This window comes from Bombina bombina, chromosome 7 (assembly GCF_027579735.1).
Source record: "Bombina bombina isolate aBomBom1 chromosome 7, aBomBom1.pri, whole genome shotgun sequence".
Classification (NCBI taxonomy): Eukaryota; Metazoa; Chordata; class Amphibia; order Anura; family Bombinatoridae; genus Bombina; species Bombina bombina.
Genome location: NC_069505.1, coordinates 396,284,979 through 396,310,013, shown reverse-complemented (window position 1 = coordinate 396,310,013; position 25,035 = coordinate 396,284,979). Strand labels below are relative to the sequence as shown.

Below are 25,035 nucleotides of genomic sequence, written 5' to 3'. Positions count from 1 at the left end.
CATTAACTAAATTTCCTACACAAATACGCCTTGTGTTATCTAACATTTGTATTAGGGCAGCAGACGGCATAGGGTTAATAACCTTTTTTCTGGATATTGCTTTATCGGTTGTCTCCCCAAATACCCTTATGTTCAGTCTCATGCTGTCAGATCTGAGGCAATTTACAAAAAAACTTTGGAATTCAGAAAAGTTCATTAGATACATTTAAAGGGATACTGAACCCAATTTTTTTCTTTCATAATAAGATATTATCTTTCTTCTAGCTTAGCCTTTTCCACCTGGTTCTCTGCTCCATGTATTGACTATTCTGACCCATTTGATTGTCCCTGAGGATGCTACATCATATCAGCATGACCGCTTGTTCTTAAAGGGATACGGAACTCAATTTTTTTTCTTTCATGATTCAGATACAGCAGCAATTTGAAGAAACGTTCTAATTTACTCCTATTATCAATTTTTCTTCATTCTCTTGGTACCTTTATTTGAAAAAGCAGGAATGTAAAGTTTACGAGCCGGCCCATCTTTGGTTCAGCACCTAGGTAGGGCTTGCTGATTGGTAACTAAATGTAGCCACCAATCAGCAATCACTTTCCAGGGTGCTGCTTAAAATTGCTGCTTTATCTGAACTCAAATTGTTTTATTTCATGATTCAGAGAAAGCAGCAATTTTAAGCAACTTTCTAATTTATTCCTATTATCATTTTTTCTTCGTTCTCTTTGTATCTTTATTTGAAAAAGCAGGAATGTAAGCTTAGAAGCTGAACCATTTTGGGTCAGCACCCTGGGTAACGCTTGCTGATTGGTGGCTACATTTAGTTACCAATCAGCAAGTGCTACCTAGGTGCTGAACCAAAGATGGGCCGGCTCGTAAACTTTACATTCCAGCTTTTTCAAATAAAGATACCAAGAGAATGAAGAAAAATTGATAATAGGAGTAAATTAGAACGTTGCTTAAAATTGCTGCTATATCTGAATCATGCAAGAAAAAAAATTGAGTTCTGTATCCCTTTTAAGAACAAGCGGTCATCCTCAGGGACAATCAAATGGGTCAGAATAGTCAATACATGGAGCAGAGAACCAGGTGGACAAGGCTAAGCTAGAAGGGAGATAATAATCTTATTGTGGGAATAATAAGACTTTATTGGAAAACAGTTTATGAAATGAGTTGTGAGATTTTATAGCTGTTAGGAAATGTGGCTGGCTGGGGAACGCGCGTATCTTATCATCCATCAAATTCTGTTTACATATGTTTGCACAAATGATTAGAGAACACAAACTGCCTGTAGTCAGACCTGCACTGTGTGCCAGCACTGCAGCACAGCACTCCTTGCTCGCAGACAAGAAACTGGCATTTGATTATTGTATTGTAGAAATATTGTGGGTTTTTTTTATTGAAAGAAAATTATAAAGCACTTGGCATTAACTCCCCCCCCCCCCACCAAAAAAAAATAATCTTTATTGATGAATGAGGAAATCACACTGGCTGATTTCAAGGGACATAAAACTTAAAGCAGCAGAATTACATAATTACCAAGTACATAATAAAAAGACAATGCAATAACACTTACTATGAATTTCAGTTAAGCAGTAGATTTTTTTTTATTCTGATTTTGTTCTGACAAATTTAATTTTTCTCCCATTTTCTGGCCCCCTGTATCATGTGACAGACATCAGCCAATCACAGACTAGTATACGTATACCCTGTGAGCTTGTGCACATTGTGAGCATATCCAATTAGCAGTGCTTCGCCCGATTCGGATGTGGAACTAGCACTACTGATTGGATCAGCTGAGTTTTCTGCTTAGGACAAGAAGTGCACTGCGAGTCCTAAGCAGCACTTTTACTCAGTGTTTAACCCATTTGCGGGGGTTAAACACACATTAGTCTAGGGTTAATAGTCTTAAAATGACATGTCCTAACAAAATAAAGCATCTCATTGTTTTTACTGCAATGGCACTTTCATTTAATTTGGTAAAAACAACTAATTTCTCCAAAAAAAACCTGCTTGAAAACGGTAGAATTTATATAGATTTGCCAGTGAATGGTGAGATTAGCTCCTCCTTCAAATCATTAGAGCCACTTCTATCTCGCAACTGTTAACTTCACACATCGTACACTGGCAATTGTCTGGTAAAGTGAGCTTCAATGAATTACAAATGATGAGGCCCCTAACAAGAGTACATTGTTTCTCAACTCCAGTACCCCAGTACCCTTAACAGGCCAGATTTTCATGATATTTTAATTAGAATGCAGGTAAAATAATGAGCTGTTGGGTGAAAGCAGGTTAGTAACCATGGTTACTGATCAGCTGATTATTTTACCTGCACTCTTATTAAAGGGACACTGAACCCAAAAAATTTATTTCGTGATTCAGATAGAGCATGCAATTTTGAGCAACTTTCTAATTTACTCCTATTATCAATGTTTCTTTGTTCTCTTGCTATCTTTATATAAAAAAGAAGGCATCTAAGTTTTTTTCTTGGTTCAGAACTCTGGACAGCAGTTTTTGATTGGTGGATGAATTTATTCACCAATCAGCAAGGACAACCTAGGTTGTTCACCATAAATGGGCCGGCATCTAAACTTACATTCTTGCATTTCAAGTAAAGATTCCAAGAGAATGAAGAAAAATTGATAATAGGAGTAAATTAGAAAGTTGCTTAAAATTTCATGCTCTATCTGAATCACACACAAAAAATTTAGGTTCAGTGTCCCTTTAAGATATAGTGAAAATCTGGCCCTTAAGAGCTACTTTATGAACACTGATCTAACCTTTTTATAAAGTTAATAAAGATAAAAAAAAACTAAAGCACATACAGGGTTTGCATTACTAATAAATATTATATTTTATTTTTGACTTCTCTATAATGTTAAAAAGGCAGCAATAAATGATGCAAATGTTTAAATAAGATGCATGCAGTTACACTCTTTTGTACATATGCTTGTATAACCACTGTTGCTTCGTGACTCTCAGGATTTTAGGTGTTTCAGAAATCATATTGGTAGGGGATGCATTAATTATGTTTTTCAAACATATTTGTAACTATTTTTACAAAACAAACTTTGTTGTAATTGTAGGGTGCTATGTTAAGAGAAGGCAGGAATGAGTTGTGCTTTTACATTCAGTAGATTGCGACAGGGAGGGGGAATTGGGGTGTCATTTGCCCCCCACGTCTGTATGACATCAACTCCGCACAGCTGCTGTGGGCTTGCTGCCCCTTCACACATCTAATGAAGATATTTGGGATTTCTGGCAGCCCCAGGAGAGAGCTGAGGTTACACCCAGCTGACGAAGGGGGGGTTATCCGCCTGTCCAGTCCTAGTGGTGTCAGGATATGAATGTGCGTCAGTCGTTCCTTGTCAGGCTATGCATAAGTTGTGTCAATAGTGTCAAGACTGGGAGCTGTTACTCTATCTGTGTCTGTGTAGTTATTTGGGACACAGTATCCGCAAGCTTTGTTTATGTGGTCCAGCTTTGTCCTAATGATGATAGGTTCTGCTACCTGTAATGTTCTGCATAAATACTCATAGTCCAGCTGTCCTACTCATCCTGGTGAGATGTAACATCCAGCCTTATCTAGTATTTGAGTTGCCAGGTCTACTCAAAGATTTCTAAATCGCAAAATACAAACACAAGTAGCTAGCAAACCATATTTAAGTCAGTGATTTAATAAATAAGTTGACCTTCACTTTAACTTAGACATAAGGCTCAACTAAGACCTTCAAGTCCTCCATCTGGAATATATTACCTGATTCCCGAAAAATAGCTCAGCCTCCTTCAAGGAAACGTATGTCTTATTCTACTGTTATATAGCATTGTCTTTTACAAAATATTGTACAGCAATCTACCAATATTTGTTCTGTCTGCTGTTTAGCCTGGGTGAAAGGGTCATATCCCATGTCCCAATGCATCAATAACAATTTTACTCTGTATTAAAGGGATACTAAACCCAAATCAAATGTTTTCTTTAATGGTTCAGACAGAGCATACAATTGTAAGCAACTTTCTAATTTACTCCTATTATCAGTTTTTCTTTGTTCTCTTGCTATCTCTATTTAAAAACCAGGAATTTAAATCTTAGGAGCCGGCCCATTCTTGGTTCAGTACCTGGGTTATGCTTGCTTATTAGTGACTAAATGTAGCCACCAATAAGCAAGAGCTATCCAGGGGGTTGAACCTAAAATGGACCGGCTCCTAAGCTTTACATTCCTGCTTTTTAAATAAAGATTGCAAGAGAAAAATTGATAATGGAGTACATTAGAAAGTTGCTTAAAATTGCCTGCTCTATCAAAAATTGGGTTTAGTGTCCTTTTAATCCAATATATAGTGTTTTTTTTTTTTTACTGATCTTTGTTTTTGTTCATCTCATGCAAATGTTATAACAAAATAGCTATATATTGTGTGTTAATTATTTTTATCGTATTTTTTTAATTTCTTGTATAGATCTAGATCTTTAACTGCATATACTGTATAACTGGCGTTTTTAGAGCCAAGAGAGATAGCACAGTATTTTAAGATTCCATTTTTAATCAGGTTTTAACTTCCTTGATTTCACGTTTTTTTTGCCCCTTTGTTCAGTGATTTTACTGGTAATTATTATGACCCTTCCACTTTTCAATGGCTTTCATTTATTTAAAAAAATAAAATAAAATGGAAAGATACATAAAATGCTTGTGGTAGACTCACTAGTGTGAGCACGCATAATTCCATGTAAAACATGGTGTGTTATAATTACAAATACTGAAATTTGTCACCGTGGTTTTATGTGATTTTCCTTGCACTGCAATGTTTAATATGAAAACTAGCTTTGTCCTTGCATTGTAAAGAATTATCCCCTTGCAGTGTCTTCTCATAGAGGTATCTGTGTCTTTCCCTCTACAGTTTGTTCCTTAAAGGCCCTTGAAGATTGTTAGCTAATTTAATTAGACATGTCCCGCTCTCTGAGGTCACCCGTCAGGGTTTTAAACTTTTAATTAACCCTTAAGCCCTTCAGGCACCTGTGCTCAGTGCTCTGCATGGCAATTGTGTTGGATTAATGTATTATGTCCTCATAGTTCCCAATTAACCACTTATTTTCCTGCTAATCATTTCACTTTGTGGCCTGTGACATATTTACACGCACTCTGAAATACTTTAGCAGAGGGTTTGACAGATATATTTTAAATGTTGAAGCTACTCTGAATACTGAGTAACTAGCCATACATTTTTTATGAGCAAGGAAAGAATTTGATATAAGGATTTGGGAATATAAAAAAAACAGAAGCCAGAACTACAATTTTAGTATTATAGGTTTATGGCTTATGTATTTCGGCAAACTTTGGTTTTAAAAATGTCCTTTTTTCACCCGTTGGTGAGAGCTTTTCTCTCCTCCATGTTTCATTGTTTTATCCTTTTTTTTTGTCCTTGCAGAGTTGAAGGCTTCAGGTACTGCTCATTTCCTGAGCTTCTTTCTGAACACTTCAGATTATCGTATTCTGCTGAAGGACGAGGATCATGATCGGATGTATGTGGGGAGCAAAGATTTCATCCTATCCCTGGACCTTCAAGACATCAATCGCGAGCCCCTAATTGTAAGCATCCTGTAGAATGGGGAATGGCGCCACAAAGAGAATACATCAATATCCTCACTTATATCACTAGTACCTCCTATTAGATGTGTTACTATTCCATGTCACACCCTCCTTTTTATCAGCATAATTACATTTTATTGGGCCTGTTTTTAATCCTAAATTTATTTTTCCTTTTTACCGTATATTTAAAAGGACACAGCAATTACATATTTTTACCATGTTTTAAACCTTTCCATGGAAAATAGGCTCCTTCAAATTCAGGAAACATCAGTAGTAGTGATGGGCGAATGTGTTTATATTCGATTTACATAATCGAATGTTCATAAGAACGAATAATCTTAAAAATTCTATAATCAAAAGCTATTTACAGTTTTCGAATGTCACTTTCGAATTTGAATGTTCATAATTAGATCGAATGTCCACATTTGAAGTTTCAAATGTAACATTCAATTTAACAAATACTATTCAGAAGTTCAATAGTTCATGTGGTAGGGAATTTAGTAAATTGATACATAATAGATACAAATATATCAATTTGAATGTTTCTATTTCGAATATTGCATAATTTGAATATTACATTTAAAGAGAACATTAGAAATACTATTACAAATGTGTAATATTCGCCCATTCCTAATCAGTAGCACCATCAGAGCAACAGCAGATCTCACAATGGTCCCTATTTGAGAGGAACAGTCCCTAATTTTGAGCTCTGCTCTGTCCTTCTGAGACAGCCATAGGTCCCAGTTTGTGCAATCTCCCTTTTCCCCACCTAAAGACCACTTAAGCATGCCCACAAACTGTCTAGACATACTCACTAATCACCAGACATGCCCACAAACTGTCTAGACACCCACTGATCACCAGACATGCCCACTAATCACCAGACATGCCCACCAACTGTCTAGACACACCCACTAATCACCAGACATGCCCACAAAGGTCTAGACACACCCACTGATCGCCAGACATGCCCACTAATCAACAGACAGGCCCACAAACTGTCCAGACATGCCCAATGACCACCAGACACGCCCACTGACCACCAGACACGCCCATCTTCCACCAACCACTAATGAAAAAAGTGCTACATTTTAAAGTGATATTTTGGGTTGCCTTTGAGGGATTAAACACAAAGTTATATACCAGCAATAGTGCAATTATAACATATTAGAGCATTTTCTTTTTAATCTTTCACATCCCATTCATTTCGCTATATGATAAATGCCAACCAACGTGGTGCAATGATTTACATGCAACTTATTACTATTTTGTTACCGTATTCTTTTTATTGATTTTAACTTATACAAGTAAAACAAAAAAGAAAGTTAATGGCCATTAAAGTATTCACATGTTGACAGATGCCTATCAAGCTTTATATTAGACACTTAGCTTGCCATTGTTATTAGTAATGAACACTAAGCATCGACTTAAACAAAATATATTTAAAAATGAAAATAATTGTTAGTAGAAACTTAGGCTCATAGCCATTTTTAGTAAGTAGATAAAATAATTACAGTTCTGCATCATAGATTTCTTTGATTTCAGAGCTTTTTAGAAATGCTACTTTTAAAATAAACCACACGTGAGAATTCCAGTCGCACTCCAAAAACCCTTAAAAACAAAAATCTTTATTGTGTAAAATTAAAAATACATCAGATGGGTTTCACAAACATATTACGCGTTTCGCGTCCATTCTTCGCCCCTTAATGATAGCGTATAAATCACACCTAGCAGCTGATGAACTTAAGGAATTTTCTTCTAGATAAAGAACTATATTAAATGCCTATATCCTATATAATTCTCTTAAAAGCAATGATTTAGAGTATTATTAGAATATGTAAGCAGAGGTAAAGGCAGATGATTAAGGAATTTCAATGGATTGTTATTGATAAGTTAAAGGGACAGTATACTGTAAAATATTTTTTCCCTTAATGTGTTTACAATTGCTTTTTTTACCAACTGCAGAGTAAAAAATGTATGAGAATTAGCTTTTTAAGGTTTATTTGTGTATATTAAAGCTCTGATTTTGTGTTTTGAAGCCACAACCTAATAAAATGGGTTGAGCTTGTAGGTATAATCAGATCTCATTACTGTATCACATTGTGTACATATACATGCTTCTTTATCTTATAACTGTCCATAAAACAATCACCAGTACTTGGAGAGAACAATGGAAAATCAACATTTTATTACATTATCTTTGCTATATCCCACTGGGAGTGTAATTTCTTCTGCTGGCGGTGTTTACACAGCTTATCTATAGCTTGGACCTGCGGCCACAAACTTTCAGCATAGGTGGGGATACCACAAGCTAAATCAACTATTTCAAATGCCAATATAAGGGTAAAGGAGCTACTTGTAAACAATTTAATACACTCCAGCAGGTAAAGTGGATCATTCGGAACAAATTAAAGGGGAGAACATTTTTGAGTAAACTGTCCCTTTAAATGCATTTTAGAAATTTATTTTTCTCTTAATAATGTGCCCTTTTTCACTAATATTCTATTTCACTAGATTTACTTGTTACTGCACAGGTTCAGAGAGACGTAAATGTGTTTTCCCTTTTTTCTGCCTTGTATACTTTAACCAGCAAACATTTGCTGTTTACAGTGATATTGCTGATGTAATATTAGACTAAATGTAAATGAATCCCTTGTTCCAATACATACAGTCTTCAGTTTGTAAAAGCCTTACTGGAATGCATTGTGGCCCTTGGGCCATAGCTTGGATTAGCCTGATATATAATATCACATACCTTTTCAGAAATCCTAAACAGGTAAGTAAACTAAAGCCCCCACATGGCCACCCAGAGCTACTGCACAAACACAGCTTGAATCTACAACAACAGACATTCTTTCTTAGATCCAGTGGGTAAATAAATATTCTTTTGTGTTTATGCTGAGCATGCATATTAGGTAAGATCAGCAGGACTTAATATACAGTGTCCACTTATAGAAAACTAATGAGTACATTCTGGTTCAGAAAGCTGCCTAATTATACAGTTCCCAACACAGCCAAGGTAATTAGGCTCAATGTAACATTCCACATTGTATGTCAATTTGTTTCTGCATGTGATCTAAGTTTATTACTACCTCCAACCAAGCAGAACAGGAAGAGGTTTATAATTTAACAATGCAAAGTAAATACAACCATGAATGATGATACTAACATCACTATTACTATGTATTTGTATATTTGCTACATATCCTGTAGTGCTATAGACGGTGGACTAATACATTTCCCTCTGACCAGAGCATCCAGAGCATAGGTCAACATTACATTTTTATGAGCAAGATAGAGCATGCAATTTTAAGCAACTTTCCATTTTATTTCCATTATTAAAATGTGCACAATCTTTTTATATGCACACTTTCTGAGGTACAGCTCCTACTGGGCATGTGCAAGACTTCACAGTGTATAACTAGACATCCTCAAACTTGGCCCTCCAGATGTTTTGGAACCACATTTCCCATGATACTCAGCCAGCATATCATCTGGCTGAGCATCATGGGAAATGTAGTTCCTAAACCTCTGGAGAGCCAAGTTTGAGGATGTCTGGTGTATTTGTATATAAGTCTCTGATTGGCTGATGGGTGTCACATGATACAGGGGTTTCGCAAGTTGAATTAAATTTTGAAATTTGTCAAAAAAAAATCGATGCTCATTTAAAATTCAGGGTAAGTGCTATTGCATTTTATTTTTGTTATGTACTTTTAGATTATGCAATTCCACTGTATTTAAAGGGCTTTTAAATTTTGCCCAGTGCCTCGCTTTTGAGAATTTAGTTCATTATCTGCCATTGGAATTATGATTCTTTAGTCAGATGTTTGATCTATGACATCTCAAGACGTGTAATGAACAATACATTCAAATTAATGTTTTAAAATAAGATTTCAGAAAAATACAGTGTGTTTCTCTCTTCCGTTTTGGGATTATTGTTTGGAGTCTTTCACAAGATTTAACGAACTGGAGAAAAACGACTCTAGTGAGACACAAAGAAGTTGGTTAGAAAGAATTGTATGTATATATATGTCTAGTCAGTGAGCAATGTGTAGGCTGTTGTTTATACCACTGTTTTTAGGTAGTGAGTTGTCTGATAATTAAATGAAATTGCATTGTGAGTTTGGTTTGCTTGTTCTAACAGCTAAGGTTTTTGCTGGTGTTGCACAGTACGATTGTTTTTCTAACCTTGGTGCAAAAAATTAGTTGGAAAACTATCCTCTCTTATGCTGATTGTATAACCTTGTGCTATGAGGTTGGTTAGTCGCAGGGCTGGTGATCTGCCCTGACACTATGGGACTGGCTAGCCTTGTAATATGAGACCAATTGACTGGCTTCAAGCTATTAGGGTTGGCTCTTAACTTTTATGTGAGGATGGATGCCTAGCCTTAAAGGGACAGTTTACTCAACAATTTTCTCCCCTTTAATTTGTTCCCAATGATCCACTTTACTTGCTGAAGTGTATTAAATTGTTTACAAGTATTTCCATTACCCTTATATTGGCATTTGAAATAGTTTATTTAGCCTGTAGTATCCCCACCCATCGTGAAAGTTTTTGGCCTCAAGGCCAAGATGTTAACACAGCCAGTAGAAGAAATTACACTCCCAGTGGGTTATAGAAGAGATAAGGTAATACAATGTTAATTTTCCATTGTTCTCTTCAAGTATTGGTGATTGGTTTATGGACAGATATAAGATAAAGAAGCAGGTAAATGTACACAATGTGATAAAGTAATGAGATCTGATTATACCTACAAGCTCAACCCATTTTATTAGGTTGTGGCTTCAAAACACAAAATCAGCTAATTCATATACACAAATAAGCCATAAAAAGCAAATCTCATACATTTTATACTCTGCAACTGGTAAAAAAGTTATTGGAAGCACATCAAGGGAAAAACAATTTTATAGTATACTGTCCCTTTAAGCTGTAAGAATGATTAACTAGCCTTAAGCTGTAAGATTGATTCACTAGCCTTGAAAAGTTTGGTTGGTTGGCTTACTTACAATGTGAATTTGGTTGCCTAGCCTTCTTATTTGAGGTTGGTTGACTAGCTTTGGGCATTGAGATGGTTGATTAGCTTTGCATTGTGAATCTGGCTGACTAGTTTTCTGCTGTAAGGTTGTTTATCTAGCCTTGGGCAGTGAGGTTAATTAGATAACTTTGCAATGTGAATTTGGTTGGCCAGCCTTGGTCACTGAGGTTGGTTTGTTAGCTTTGATTATTGAAGCTGATTGGCTAGCCCTGTACTGTTATACAGGTTGGCTAGCTCTGCACTGTAAAGCTGATTGGCTATCTCTGCACTTTGAAGATGATTGGCTAGCTCTGCACTGTGAAACAGGTTGGCTAGCTCTGCACTTGTGAAGCTGATTGGCTAGCTCTGCACTGTGAAGCTGATTGTACTGTGAAGCTGATTGTCTAGCTTTCTGTTATGGCTGATTAGCTTTATCTTGTGAGGAGATTGTCTGGTCTTGCTTAGTGAGGCTTGTTATCTAGCTTTGTATTGGATGGTTAGCCAACTTGTTCAGTGAAATTAGCTGCCTGTCTTTGCACAGTGAATTTAGATTGCTAATTATGTTTAGGGACATTTTTATGGTAAGATTTCCACAGTGAAGTTTGTTGGTACATATATAGTTGTTGCTACAATTTTCCTTGAAAAAAGCAAAAAAATATTTTTTTATCTTGAAAAAAACACGTAGCTCAATAAGTGGTATTCCTTTAGTATGTATTTTGTGCATTCCAGTATATTTTGGAAAACATTTTGAAACTACATTATGATTTTGCATTGCATTCTATGTGAATAGATTTTCAAAATGTTGTTGGGAGTTGGCCGAACAAGGCATTTCTTTGGCGCATTTAAATATTTCTAGTGGGATAGAGAAGAATACAAAATACCGGTAATAGCTTTTTTGCTATTAAGTCCAAGGAAAACTTGATTTTTGGCCATGCAATTAAAAACTTGATGTGGTTGGCTAAGTATTTGTATATAAACATATATGAAATTTCATCATGACTTTTAATTTTAATAAAGTAATATTTTTACCTCCTGACTTCTATGAACTCAGTATGACCCATTTTGTAATCATTGGCTCAGCTGACTCTAATTCATGTGGCACATTGGGTAGTTGAGGTGATTGGGTAAGCTTACTATTTGAGACCCTTTGACTTTCCTTTTAAGACGGATTGGTTTGCCTGCTTAGATAGGTTGAATGGTTTTTGGTCTGTTCATATTTCCAGACTTGGAAGTGTAAGTCTGACTGGAAGTTTGCGGATCTGAAGGGCCAGTGATTGTGTAGTTATACTCTGGCCTCTAACACATCTTGTCTTGTGGTTGAGACATATATGATAAATAGGAACACATATGAAAAATACATATTTCAGGGTTCTTATACAAAACATTTCTTTAAACAGCCCTGACATATGTATTTTTCATATGTGTCCCTTTTTAAAGCGGCAATATGGTCAGCCTATGTTTAGCTGACTTGGTGGTTCCAGCTATAATGTGAGGCTGGTTGATTTGCCATGTGCTGTGACACTAGTTAACTTTCCTTCAGTGAAGATGCGAAGCAGCTAAATATATATGAATGATTCTTGGTTTTGTGCTTAGCTTTTAGTATTCATCTAAAAAACTATTTTTTGTTTTTGTTTCAAGATGACTATAAAATAAGTTAGAATAAGTTTGCAGAGATTATCGGTGAAATGTTACACACTAATACAAAAGGGGGGTTTGTTTTGATTCTTTATAATCATGGGGATAGACAGTATTGTTGGAATCACTGATTCTTTTTCTCAATGAGGCTTCTCTCCCCTTGGGGGCTGTCTGTGTCTGCAGATTCACTGGCCAGCGTCTCAGCAGAGGATAGAAGATTGTGTGTTATCTGGAAAAGATAGCAATGTAAGTACAGCAAGAACTACGCATTACATTAAACCAGAAATAGTGCAGCTGAGCTCCTACTTATTTCCTGTCATTAATTTTCTTTATAAATGTTTACCAATTACACTGTCTTAATCCATATCCCTTTCTGTCTGTATCTCCCTTTCTCTGCAGATTTTCTGCATCATTATATTTTTTATTGTCTATGTTTATCTAACTTCTGTTTTATCTGCCATTTTCTTTCTTTCTCCAATACAGTTCCATGCATTCTGTCTTCTCCTACCTAAATAGACTCCCTTGCTGCTTCCCAAAATCTGTTTCAACTCTTTACCTTATTTGTTATTACTCTGTCTGTACATCCATCTTAAATGCTGATCTCCCTGACTGTCCTTACCATTTTATATTTGCTTTCCTCATCTCTTACATTTTCCATTTTTAACTTTTTTTCTTTCTTCTCACTCTTTTCTTTTATACCTTTCTTGCTCTTTTTCTGACTTTCTATTTTTCTTCTGTTTCTGTCTCTCTCTCTCTGCTGATTCTACACCTTTCATCTCATTGTGACTCCTGCATCATCTCCTTGACCTTCTGTTTCTGTCTCTCTCTCTCTGCTGATTCTACACCTTTCATCTCATTGTGACTCTTGTATCATCTCCTTGTCCTTCTCTTTCTGGCACTCTCTCTCTCTGCTGATTCTACACCTTTCATCTCATTGTGACTCCTGCATCATCTCCTTGACCTTCTCTTTCTGGCACTCTCTCTCTCTGCTGATTCTACACCTTTCATCTCATTGTGACTCCTGCATCATATCCTTGACCTTCTGTTTCTGGCTCTCTCTCTCTGCTGATTCTACACCTTTCATCTCATTGTGACTCCTGCATCATCTCCTTGACCTTCTGTTTCTGGCACTCTCCCTCTGCTGATTCTATACCTTTCATCTCATTGTGACTCCTGCATCATCTCCTTGACCTTCTCTTTCTGGTACTCTCCCTCTGCTGATTCTACACCTCTGATCTCATTGGGACTCCTGTATCATCTCCTTGACCTTCTGTTTCTGGCACTCTCCCTCTGAGGATTCTACACCTCTGATCTCATTGTGACTCCTATATCATCTCCTTGACCTTCTTCTGTTTCTGGCACTCTCCCTCTGCTGATTCTACACCTTTCATCTCATTGTGACTCCTATATCATCTCCTTGACCTTCTGTTTCTGGCACTCTCCCTCTGCTGATTCTACACCTTTCATCTCATTGTGATTCCTGTATCATCTCCTTGACCTTCTGTTTCTGGCACTCTCCCTCTGCTGATTCTATACCTTTCATCTCATTGTAACTCCTGTATCATCTCCTTGACCTTCTGTTTCTGGCACTCTCCCTCTGCTGATTCTATACCTCTCATCTCATTGTGACTCCTGTATCATCTCCTTGACCTTCTGTTTCTGGCACTCTCTCTCTCTGCTGATTCTACACCTTTAATCTCATTGTGACTCCTATATCATCTCCTTGACCTTCTGTTTCTGGCACTCTCTCTCTCTGCTGATTCTACACCTTTCATCTCTTTGTGACTCCTATATCATCTCCTTGACCTTCTTCTGTTTCTGGCACTCTCCCTCTGCTGATTCTACACCTTTCATCTCATTGTGATTCCTGTATCATCTCCTTGCCCTTCTGTTTCTGGCACTCTCCCTCTGCTGATTCTATACCTTTCATCTCATTGTGATTCCTGTATCATCTCCTTGCCCTTCTGTTTCTGGCACTCTCCCTCTGCTGATTCTATACCTCTCATCTCATTGTGTCTCCTGTATCATCTCCTTGACCTTCTGTTTCTGGCACTCTCTCTCTCTGCTGATTATACACCTTTAATCTCATTGTGACTCCTGTATCATCTCCTTGACCTTCTCTTTCTGGCACTCTCCCTCTGCTGATTCTACACCTCTAATCTCATTGTGACTCCTGTATCATCTCCTTGACCTTCTCTTTCTGGCACTTTCCCTCTGCTGATTCTACACCTTTCATCTCATTGTGACTCCTATATCATCTCCTTGACCTTCTTCTGTTTCTGGCACTCTCCCTCTGCTGATTCTACACCTTTCATCTCATTGTGACTCCTATATCACCTCCTTGACCTTCTTCTGTTTCTGGCACTCTCCCTCTGCTGATTCTATACCTCTCATCTCATTGTGACTCCTGTATCATCTCCTTGACCTTCTTCTGTTTCTGGCACTCTCCCTCTGCTGATTCTACACCTTTCATCTCATTGTGACTCCTATATCACCTCCTTGACCTTCTTCTGTTTCTGGCACTCTCCCTCTGCTGATTCTACACCTTTCATCTCATTGTGACTCCTATATCACCTCCTTGACCTTCTTCTGTTTCTGGCACTCTCCCTCTTCTGATTCTATACCTCTCATCTCATTGTGACTCCTGTATCATCTCCTTGACCTTCTTCTGTTTCTGGCACTCTCCCTCTGCTGATTCTACACCTTTCATCTCATTGTGACTCCTGTATCATCTCCTTGACCTTCTGTTTCTAGCACTCTCTTATTGCTGATTCTACACCTCTCATCTCATTGTGACTCCTATATCATCTCCTTGACTTTCTGTTTCTGGCACTCTCTTATTGCTGATTCTATATCTCTCATCTCATTGTGACTCCTGTATCACCTCCTTGACCTTCTGTTTCTGCTCTTTCCTCTGTCTCCTGTTTTTATATCCCCTCTTTATCATCTCACCCTTTCTCTTTTTTGATTGTCTTCTTCTTCTCTAGTTCTTCACCCTTAATAATTCTTCATCTTTCTAACAGGGGGAATGTGGTAATTTTATTCGTCTGATCCAGCCCTGGAACAGGACTCATCTATATGTGTGTGGAACAGGAGCATACAACCCAGTGTGCACATATATCAACCGTGGGCGCAGAGCGCAGGTACCTGTATTCAAAGCAAAATGAGATGCTCCACTCTTCCTTCTGAAGCAATACAACCAAGAGCAACCTTCTAGCTGCTAAACCAACTCTCCTGGGGCAAATATCTATATCACTATATTATCTGAGAGACGCCAATAATAATACATACGCTCACTATTAACTTCTTACCATTGGCTTGATCAAGGTAGCAACGATCTACAAGTCTCTTTGCAGAGGGGAGGGGGGTAATAGGTTAATATTGTGCAGATTTTCTTGCCACTGAAATTGTTATAAAGCTTCAGTACCTTAAGTATAGTAAGGGTTAAGGAAAAGATGCTCTGTAGTTCTTGGGCAAGACAGAGCAGCATCAGAGCGCTATATGGGGAGAGCATATAAAGAACACTTTTGGGTGGTGTAAGAACTGTTTAAGGGTACTCATTATGGAGATTTTATGGCCCCAGGTGTGTATGGACTGTATGGTGGGGAGAGCACTGTAAGTTTATGAAAGCAGTTTATGGCTTTTAGACAGCAAAGAAGCCTTGTAACATTGTAGTCAGTGTATGTGTGTGTGTTTGCATATGCAAATGTATGTGTCTGTGCGTATATGTGTGTGTGCATATGTGTATGTATGTGTGTGTGTATGTATGTGTGTGTTTACATGTGTGTATACAGTGTTTGTGTCTGTGTGTGCATGTGCATGTGTGTATATTTATGCGTGTATGTGTATGTATGTATGTGCGTGTGAGAGTGCTGTAAGTAGATAGTAGTATAAAAGTGCTGTAGGTAGTAGTTTAACAGTGTTTCAGGTAGGTAGTAGTGCAAGAGTGCTGCAGGTAGGTAGGAGCTTGCTGCAGGTAGGTAGCCATATAAGAGTACTGGGTGCAGGAGAGCAATAGAAGGTCTCTGAGTGCACACAACAGTATAAGATATGTGGGCTTTACTATTTTTCTGCTGGAGATGGTGACAGAGTAAATTCATTGCGTATGGGAGGGCAGAGCATATAATATAAAGTGAAGAAGTGCTCTGTCAATTTGTTAACCGGCTCTGGGTTTCATTGTGTTTGTTAGACTATTGGATTACTGTATTTTGCATTTGTTTTGTGCTGCATGAATACACTCTGTTGTGTCACTAGCAATGTAGCTAATGTCTCTGTGTGCATGTTTCCATACATAACACTAGTACTTCATACATCTTTGTGTCTTGTATTGTGCAGTGCACGTTACACATATCCCACATGCAGATCTGCATCCAACTAACCTCTGGGCCCTGTCAGTGTCCTTGTGTGTCCCTCATCCATGTCATATGTCACACCCATGTTCCTGGTGGGGTCCTGCTCCCTGCCTCCCCACTGGTCTAACTGTTCTTGCCATGCTCCTCTCCCCAGGCCTCAGAGCTGAGTCACACATCCCCCGGAGGACGAGGGAGCAGAGCTGCTGATTCCTCGCTCAGTCCAACGCCAGCAGACCACAAGGTGGGGCCACTCCCAGGGGCCACAATGCCCCTTCCTCACCATGACATTAGGGCATTGATCATACTAAGCTCCTCCTGTTGATGTGGCAGAAGCTTTCTGAACCATAACACTTGCAAACTCCCATGATTTAGTTCTCTTGAAGATAAATCAACATGATTTCCCAACCACTGACCTCCTACACTGTCCCTGAACTTCATATTGAAGATATTTCCAAAGACACCACAAACATATCACATTAGAGTTCACACTGGAAATCAACTCATCTGATGTATCACCCTATAAACCCCGACAAATAAAACTCATGAATCATAGATCACCTTGTACCAGTAATGGTGGATCTTTCTCTTAAAGTGATGAAGCCCTTCATAGATCCTCATTAAATGTAGGCCTGAATATATTTAAAGTCTTCTATAGTCACGATGATTGGAGTAGTTGTGTTAATCCAGTGATTTAAATACTAAAATAACAAGAGTATTCCAATAATCAATGATACCTTTTTTTGGACTAATTCTACATTTACAAGTAGACAAGCTTTTGTATTCTCTCTTCCTCGGGTCTGAAGCAATACTGATCAATACAATGGAATTTACAGATTCTATCTTGAAACACAGGATGGTTAAAAGGACTGAAAGTGTTTCAGAGGTCTCAGTACAGGGGGGAGTAGGGGGTGTTGTAACCTCAGACCCCTTCATGATTGTTTACAAAGCTTGTCTACTTTTAAATATATAGTTAGTACAATAAAAAAGTATATACACTTATTATTATAATAAGATTACGCAGCACTAAAAACATGGGTCTAATATGCAAGGTAACAATTATGGGAGACAAAGGGATAGAGGGCCCTGCCAAAAGTTGCACTGTTGTAAATCGGCTCTCATTAAGATGATCTACAAGGCAGCTAGGCTCGTAGGCTTACATGCTAAGGGGGTTCAAGGGGATAACTAAAGGAGGAGAGGAACTAGGTGCAATATTCTTGTTATTTTTGTATCTGTCTTCTATATTATTATTTCTGCACCATGTTCAATCGTTAAGCCTCTACTTGCTATGTTTAGCTTATCTTCTAGTCTTGAAGGCTTCACCCTGTTTTTTAGGGAGCCTTACGTCTGCACCATGACTTCTCCATTCTAGTATGTGCCAATCCAACCATAGTGTATCTCCTGATCTCGCTTAGGGTCCGGGCCTGATATTCAAAAGCTCTCCGCTCAGACGAGATGATCTAAAACATCTTGTCAGCATCTAGAGGTCTCTAAAAAATGTTTAGAAACATAAATTTTAATTTAAAAGATATTTATCTCAATATGCAGGGTTATTGACATGAAGGAAAGACATCTACATTACAATATAATGTCTGAAAAAAATCTCAAAGATTTTGCATGCTTTCTCTCCATGCCAGCAAGCTTTTAAATAGCAGTCTCTTAGTAGCACACTTTGATATCATAAATTCTTACTCTAAACCATTGTTTATCAACTGCAGTCCTCAAGTACCCCCAACAGGCAGGTTTTCATTATAGCTGAGCAAGTGCACAGGTGTAATAATCAGCTGATGGGTGAGAGCAGGTTAGTAACCATGGTTACTGATCAGCTGATTACTTCACCTGTGCACTGGTTCAGCTATAATGAAAACCTGGCCTGTTGGGGGGAATTGAGGACCAAGGTTGAGAAACGCTGCTCTAAACAATGCCCAAAGAATTTACTAAAGAAATCTGCACATCTACATTCCCAGTATCATAACGTTCAACTCCTGCCCTTAGTGTACAGCAGTGATGAATAAATTATTAAAGGGATAGCCAACTCCAAAATTGTTATTGTTTAAAAAATATAGATAACCCCTTTATTACCCAATCCCCTGTTTTGCACAGCCAACATGGTTATATTAATACACTTTTAACCTCTGTGATAACTTTGTATCTAAGCCTCTTTTGACAGCCCCCTGATCACATGACTTTTTATTTATTATCTATTAACTTGCATTTTAGCCAATTAGTGCTGTGTCCTGCACAACTTCACGGCATGAGCACAACAATGTTATCTATATGGCCCACATGAATTAGCAGCCTCCTGTTGTGAAAAGCAAATAAAAAAGCATGTGATAAGAGGCTGTCTTTAGTGGCTTAGAAACAGGCAGAAATTTAGAGGTTTAAAGGTTATAAAGTGTATTAATATAGCAATGTTAGTTGTGCAAAGCTGGGGAATGGGTAGTAAAGGTGATATCTATCTTTTTAAACAATAAAAATGTTAGTGTCGACTGTCCCTTTAATTCTAAAGATAAGATGATACTAGAATCACTAATACTCAGAGACAGATCATTTTTTTATATCCCTACCACATTGCTACCATCAGCCTTATAAGCATCATACAAATATCACTACCCATCCTAATGTGCCACTGTCTGCACCGAAAGTTCCACCCAGCTTATCATGTTTACTGGCTATGTCCAGTGTGGCGCCCTCACACCCATCCGACCGCCGGCTAAATGTCTCCCAGTTCATTCTGCAGGAGGAACAGGCAGAGTTTCAGCTTCTTGCCTTGCCACTCGAGTATTATTTGGGACACAATATTCTCCTACAAGTATGAGAGAGCGTGCAACAGCTTTTCTTTCTCTAGGAAGTGTTTTGGAATTTAGATTGTAACCTCAGCAGGGCAGGTATTAAAAAAACAATGTAAAATATGATAAAACCTTTGTGTACTAGAGGGAACAGCTATGCAGGCCTGCAGATCATATCCAGGAAAGCAGGTATAGGTACACGTTGTGCTAATGGAGATTCCACAAAGTCTTAAAGGGACATTAAAATCAATGTAATTCACCCTAAAATGTTTTCATTATGTCTAAGGAAAAAACTTTGCATTGCACTTGTATTATTTATTTTGTCTTCTTTTCCTGTAATTTAAATCTTAAAGGGACACTCAGGTTTTATTAAATTTTCATGATTCAGATACAGCATGTAATTTTAAACAACTTTCCAATTTACTTCCATTAAAAAAAATGTGCACATTCTTGTATATTTACACTTTTTTTGAGTCACCAGCTCCTACTGAGCATGTGCAAGAGCTCAGACTATACGTATATGCATTTGTGATTGGCTGATTGCTATCACATGGTACAGGGGGAGTGGAAATATACATAACTTTAAAATGTGTTAGAAAAGAATCTACTACTCATTTGAAATTCAGAGTAAATGCTGTTGTATTGTCTTGTTATCTTGCATTTGTTGATTATGCAAATTTGCTGTGTTTACTGGTCCTTTAAAATTACTATTTTTACACTGCACCCCATAGAGGGTGGAGAGCATTTTGTGGAGTTCAGAACATTGACCTGCTATGTGCTGCACAGTGACTGATATGTGCAGGGGCTAATTGACCACAGAAACAGAGATAAGATAAAAATACATTTGTAATGCAGTGATTATTTCTGATACATTTATAAAAATATTTTAAATTGCTTTTTTTAAAGGACATAAAATCTTAAATTTTTCTTTCATAATTTAGATAGAGAATTCACTTTTAAAAAACTTTCCAATTTACTTATGTTATCAAATTTGCTTTGTTCTCTTGATATCCTTTGTTTAAAAGCATACCAAGGTAGACTCAGGAGCAGCAATGCACTACAGGGAGCTAGCTGAATACATCAGGTTAGCCAATGACAAGAGGCTCTAATGTGCAGCCACCAATCAGAAGCTAGCTCCCATAGTGCATTGCTGCTTCAAAGTATATATTTTCTAGATTGTAAGTTCCCACGGGAATAGGGCCCTCAATTCCTCCTGTATATGTTTGTAAATTTTGTATTGTCTCTTACAAGTTTTATATTATTGTTTTATTTAAATGAATTGTAGCCATGGACAGCGCTGCAGAATATGATGGCGCTTCATAAATAAAGTATAATAATAATACCTAGGTATGATTTTCAACAAATGATACCAAGAGAACAACGCAAGTTAGATAAAAGAAGTACATTGGAAAGATAGTTAAAATGACATGCTCTATCTAAATCATGAAAGAAAAATGTGAGGGTTTAATTCCCTTTAAGTGTTAATTTCCAGAATGCCCTTCTTACATGTACCCTACAGTTCCCCATTTTTCTATAATTATCACAAATAAATAGTTTGAGACCAATCTGGACTCTAGGAGACAACTCTTCTTCTGAAAAGTCCTTCCTGAGCGTCCAGAATTTGTGAATCTCATTGATTCGTGGGAACTAAATATTTATCTCTCTATTCTTCTCTCTTCTTCAGGATTATATCTTTTACTTAGAACCAGATCGAGTAGAGTCGGGGAAAGGAAAATGTGCCTATGACCCCAAACTGGACAGCGTATCTGCTCTCATAAGTAAGTATGGATCACCTGGTCTTTTCTGGTTTAAAGGGACACTAAACACATTTTATGCACTTTCCTTTAATTATGGGTGCTGCCATTTTGGAACCTAAGTTACACATCCCGTATCTGAAGGAGAGTTACTGCACATGTGCAAACACATCAGCACTGGAATGTAGTGAAAGCTAAATTTCAACATGGCGGCACCCAAGACAAGAGGGAAGGGGGAATAACTTCAATACTATGCTTATAAATGTATTTAGGACCAGATTATAAGTGGGGCGCAAAATATCGGTTTCAACAAAGTGATATTTGTGCTCCACTGAGTAATACCAGTGCTGGTATTATGGCTTAGGTGCAATGCGAACGCGACCTCACATTTCAATGCGAACGCGACCTCACATTTGCATTGGGCAAAAGCATTGCGCACACGAGAACATGCTTTCATAGGCTCCAATTGGAGCCTCGTTCTCATGGCGTGAGACATGGCATGAGAACTTGGGCAGCGAAAGGGGCAATAGGCAGCAAATATAAATATACAGGTGGCCCTCGGTTTACAACTGTTCAAATTAAGCCGATTCAGAATAACAACCTTTTTTTTCAGTCAAGTGACTGCTATTGAAAAGCATTTAGAAGCAGTGCATTGATTAAAATAGCCAGTAGGTGGAGCTGTCCGCTTGTGTTGCAGCAAAGATATGCAAGCCAAGCAAGCTAAAATGAATCAGTATAACTAGACCTGAGCTATCGAGCAGTTTTCAAAGGAACAATATCTTCCTGACTATAAATCAGTCCAGATTGAAATGCATAGAAAGAACTGTTTGCAGAAAAATGCAGGTAAAGTCTGTGTTGTGTGATTATTTTAATAGGTTTATAATGCAGTTTAGCAAATGTTTTTGTTCATTTAACTTAGTTTAATTATATATTCTGTATTGTGTGATTATTTTATTAGGTTTATAATGCTGTTTATCATTTAAAGTCTCTATTTCAAAGCTTTAAAAATAATGTTTAGGTGTTACTTATGACATTTTTGAGAGGGGCCTGGAACCTAACTCCCTCACTTCCCTTTGACTTACATTATAAACTGGGTTTCAATTTACAACGGTTTCGATTTACAACGCATTCCTTCTGGAACCTAACCCCGGCTTTAAACTGAGTGCTACCTGTATATGATTATATACATATATATTAAATTGGTGGTTTATATGTGTAAATACACATATTAATACATACATCTATATGTATATAAGCAATACATATATATTTACTGGGAACACACAGTTCCCATAGACCACAATGTAAAGGCACTGGGTAATTTTTCTAACACCCCACAGCCGCCACTTTTAACCCCTAAAAACTGCTGAGAGCAGTAGTTTTTATGGGGGGGGGGGAAATGCTACATTTTTTTCATAAAAAAAAACAAAAGACCCTTTATTTTGGGGCCAATTGGGGCACTTTTAGAAAATTAATACATTTTTTGAGCGCTAATTGCTACCAAGAGGTCACGGTAGCAATAACCTGCCACTTGTAATGACTGGTTATTTATCACGCGCCAGCAAACGGCAAATTTGATTAGCACTCCATTTGTAATCTAGCCCTTAGTGTTTAAAGGGATATGAATCCAAAAAGATTTTTTTGTTATTCAGTATACAATTTTAAAACATTTTCCAATTTACTTCTATTATCAAATTTGCTTCATTTCCATGATATTCTGTGTTGAAGAGATAACTTTATATAGGTGTCTGGAGCACTACATGACTGGAAATAGTGCTGCCATCTAGTGCTCTTGCAAATGTATAACATTAGTACTACATGACAGCGAAATAGTGCTGCCATCTATTGCTCTTGCTAATGTATAACATTAGTACTACATGACAGGAAATAGTGCTGCCATCTAGTGCTCTTGCTAATGTATAACATTAGTACTACATGACAGGAAATAGTGCTGCCATCTAGTGCTCTTGCTAATGTATAACATTAGTACTACATGACAGGAAATAGTGCTGCCATCTAGTGCTCTTGCTAATGTATAACATTAGTACTACGTGACAGGAAGTAGTTCTGCCATCTAGTGCTCCTTCTAATGTATAACATTAGTACCTACATGACAGGAAATAGTGCTGCCCTCTAGTGCTCTTGCTAATGTATAACATTAGTACTTCATGACAGGAAATAGTGGCTGCCATCTAGTGCTCTTGCTAATGTACAACATTAGTACTACATGACAGGGAAATTGTACTTGCCATCTACTGCTCTTGCTAATGTATAACATTAGTACTAACATGAAAGGAAATAGTGCTGCCATCTAGTGCTCTTGCTAATGTATAACATTAGTACTTCATGACAGGAAATAGTGCTGCCATCTAGTGCTCTTGCTAATGTACAACATTAGTACTACATGACAGGAAATTGTACTGCCATCTACTGCTCTTGCTAATGTATAACATTAGTACTACATGAAAGGAAATAGTGCTGCCCTCTAGTGCTCTTGCTAATGTATAACATTAGTACTGCATGACAGGAAATAGTGCTGCCATCTAGTGCTCTTGCTAATGTATAGCATTAGTACTACATGACAGGAAAATAGTGCTGCCATCTAGTGCTCTTGTTAATGTATAACATTAGCACTACATGAAAGGAAATAGTGCTGCCATCTAGTGTTCTTGCTAATGTTATAACATTAGTACTACATGACAGGAGATAGTGCTGCCATCTAGTGCTCTTGCTAATGGATAACATTAGTACTACATGACAGGAAATAGTGCTGCCATCTAGTGTTCTTGCTAATGTATAACATTAGTAATACATGACAGGAAATAGTGCTGCCATCTAGTGGTCTTGCTAATGTATAACATTAGTACTACATGACAGGAGATAGTGCTGCCATCTAGTGCTCTTGCTAATGGATAACATTAGTACTACATGACAGGAAAAAGTGCTGCCATCTAGTGCTCTTGCAAATGGATAACATTCTTACAAAACTGCTGCTTTATAGTGCTCCAGACACATGCACGGTCCTGAGCTTACATCCCAGGTTTTCAACAAAAGATACCAAAAGAACAAAGAAATATTTGATAATAGAAGTAAATTAGAAAATTGGCTTAAATTTCCTATGCTCATGAAAGAAAATTTTTGGGTTTCCTGTATTTTTACTTTCTAGCTGTAATGTCACAGTCCTCTCTCTCTGGCTTCCATAAATCCTAAACTGTTATTTTTATTAATTAACGACTCATGTAATTATTATAATTAATAACACTCACACCCACTTTGCAACCATGCGCCTTATCTCTTACACAAGTGCACACTCTTTGGGCCCTTTATCCTAATTACTGTCTTTAACCATGTAGTGAAACCCAATCACTTGTATACATCTTCCTCACGCATTCGTTTGCCTCTTTCACACTCATACACTTATGGGCACTCCTTGGGGTGGATTTATCATCGGTCTGTCCGACATGATCCGCTCAGCGGATCATGTCCGAGTCCGACAGACATCGATGAATGCCATTTATCATTGCACAAGCAGTTGTTGTGCAATGCCGCCCCCTGCAGATTCGTGGCTGCTATTCGGCCCTTGATAAATCGGCCCTGTTATCTGCATTAACAAATCAACTAATCATGCTGAAGTGCACTCACATTGTTACACACTTATAAGTGAAGCAATATCTACATTACTTTTCCTCATTTGAGGAAGATCTGAGGTATGAAAGGGTTAATGACATAGATAATATCATGGAGCAGCTGTGTGTCTCAGGAGGGGGCAGACTGCCAGATCGCACTACCGCTAATCCGCCTGCCCCCCCGAGAGGGACCCTCCGTGCGACTCCCTTCACTCCACTAACCCCTCACACACCTAGGAGCTTTCGTTGCAATCCAAGGTCGAGACTCTCTAATTAATCAGCAGGCAGCTGCCGGG

General features: G+C 37.8%; 1 protein-coding gene across 2 annotated transcripts in view; it reads left to right on the top strand.

Moving 5' to 3' along the window:
* Nucleotides 1-25,035, top strand: part of SEMA3F (semaphorin 3F) — a 165,039-nt gene that overhangs the window by 95,546 nt on the left and 44,458 nt on the right. The window contains exons 3-7 of one of the 2 annotated variants that reach the window (XM_053721142.1): nucleotides 5,411-5,571; nucleotides 12,405-12,467; nucleotides 15,245-15,364; nucleotides 16,728-16,814; nucleotides 21,044-21,137. In XM_053721142.1, coding sequence (XP_053577117.1) covers nucleotides 5,411-5,571; nucleotides 12,405-12,467; nucleotides 15,245-15,364; nucleotides 16,728-16,814; nucleotides 21,044-21,137 — 525 coding nt within the window. The remainder of the gene's footprint in view (nucleotides 1-5,410; nucleotides 5,572-12,404; nucleotides 12,468-15,244; nucleotides 15,365-16,727; nucleotides 16,815-21,043; nucleotides 21,138-25,035) is intronic. The other variant, XM_053721143.1, reaches the window with a different exon arrangement.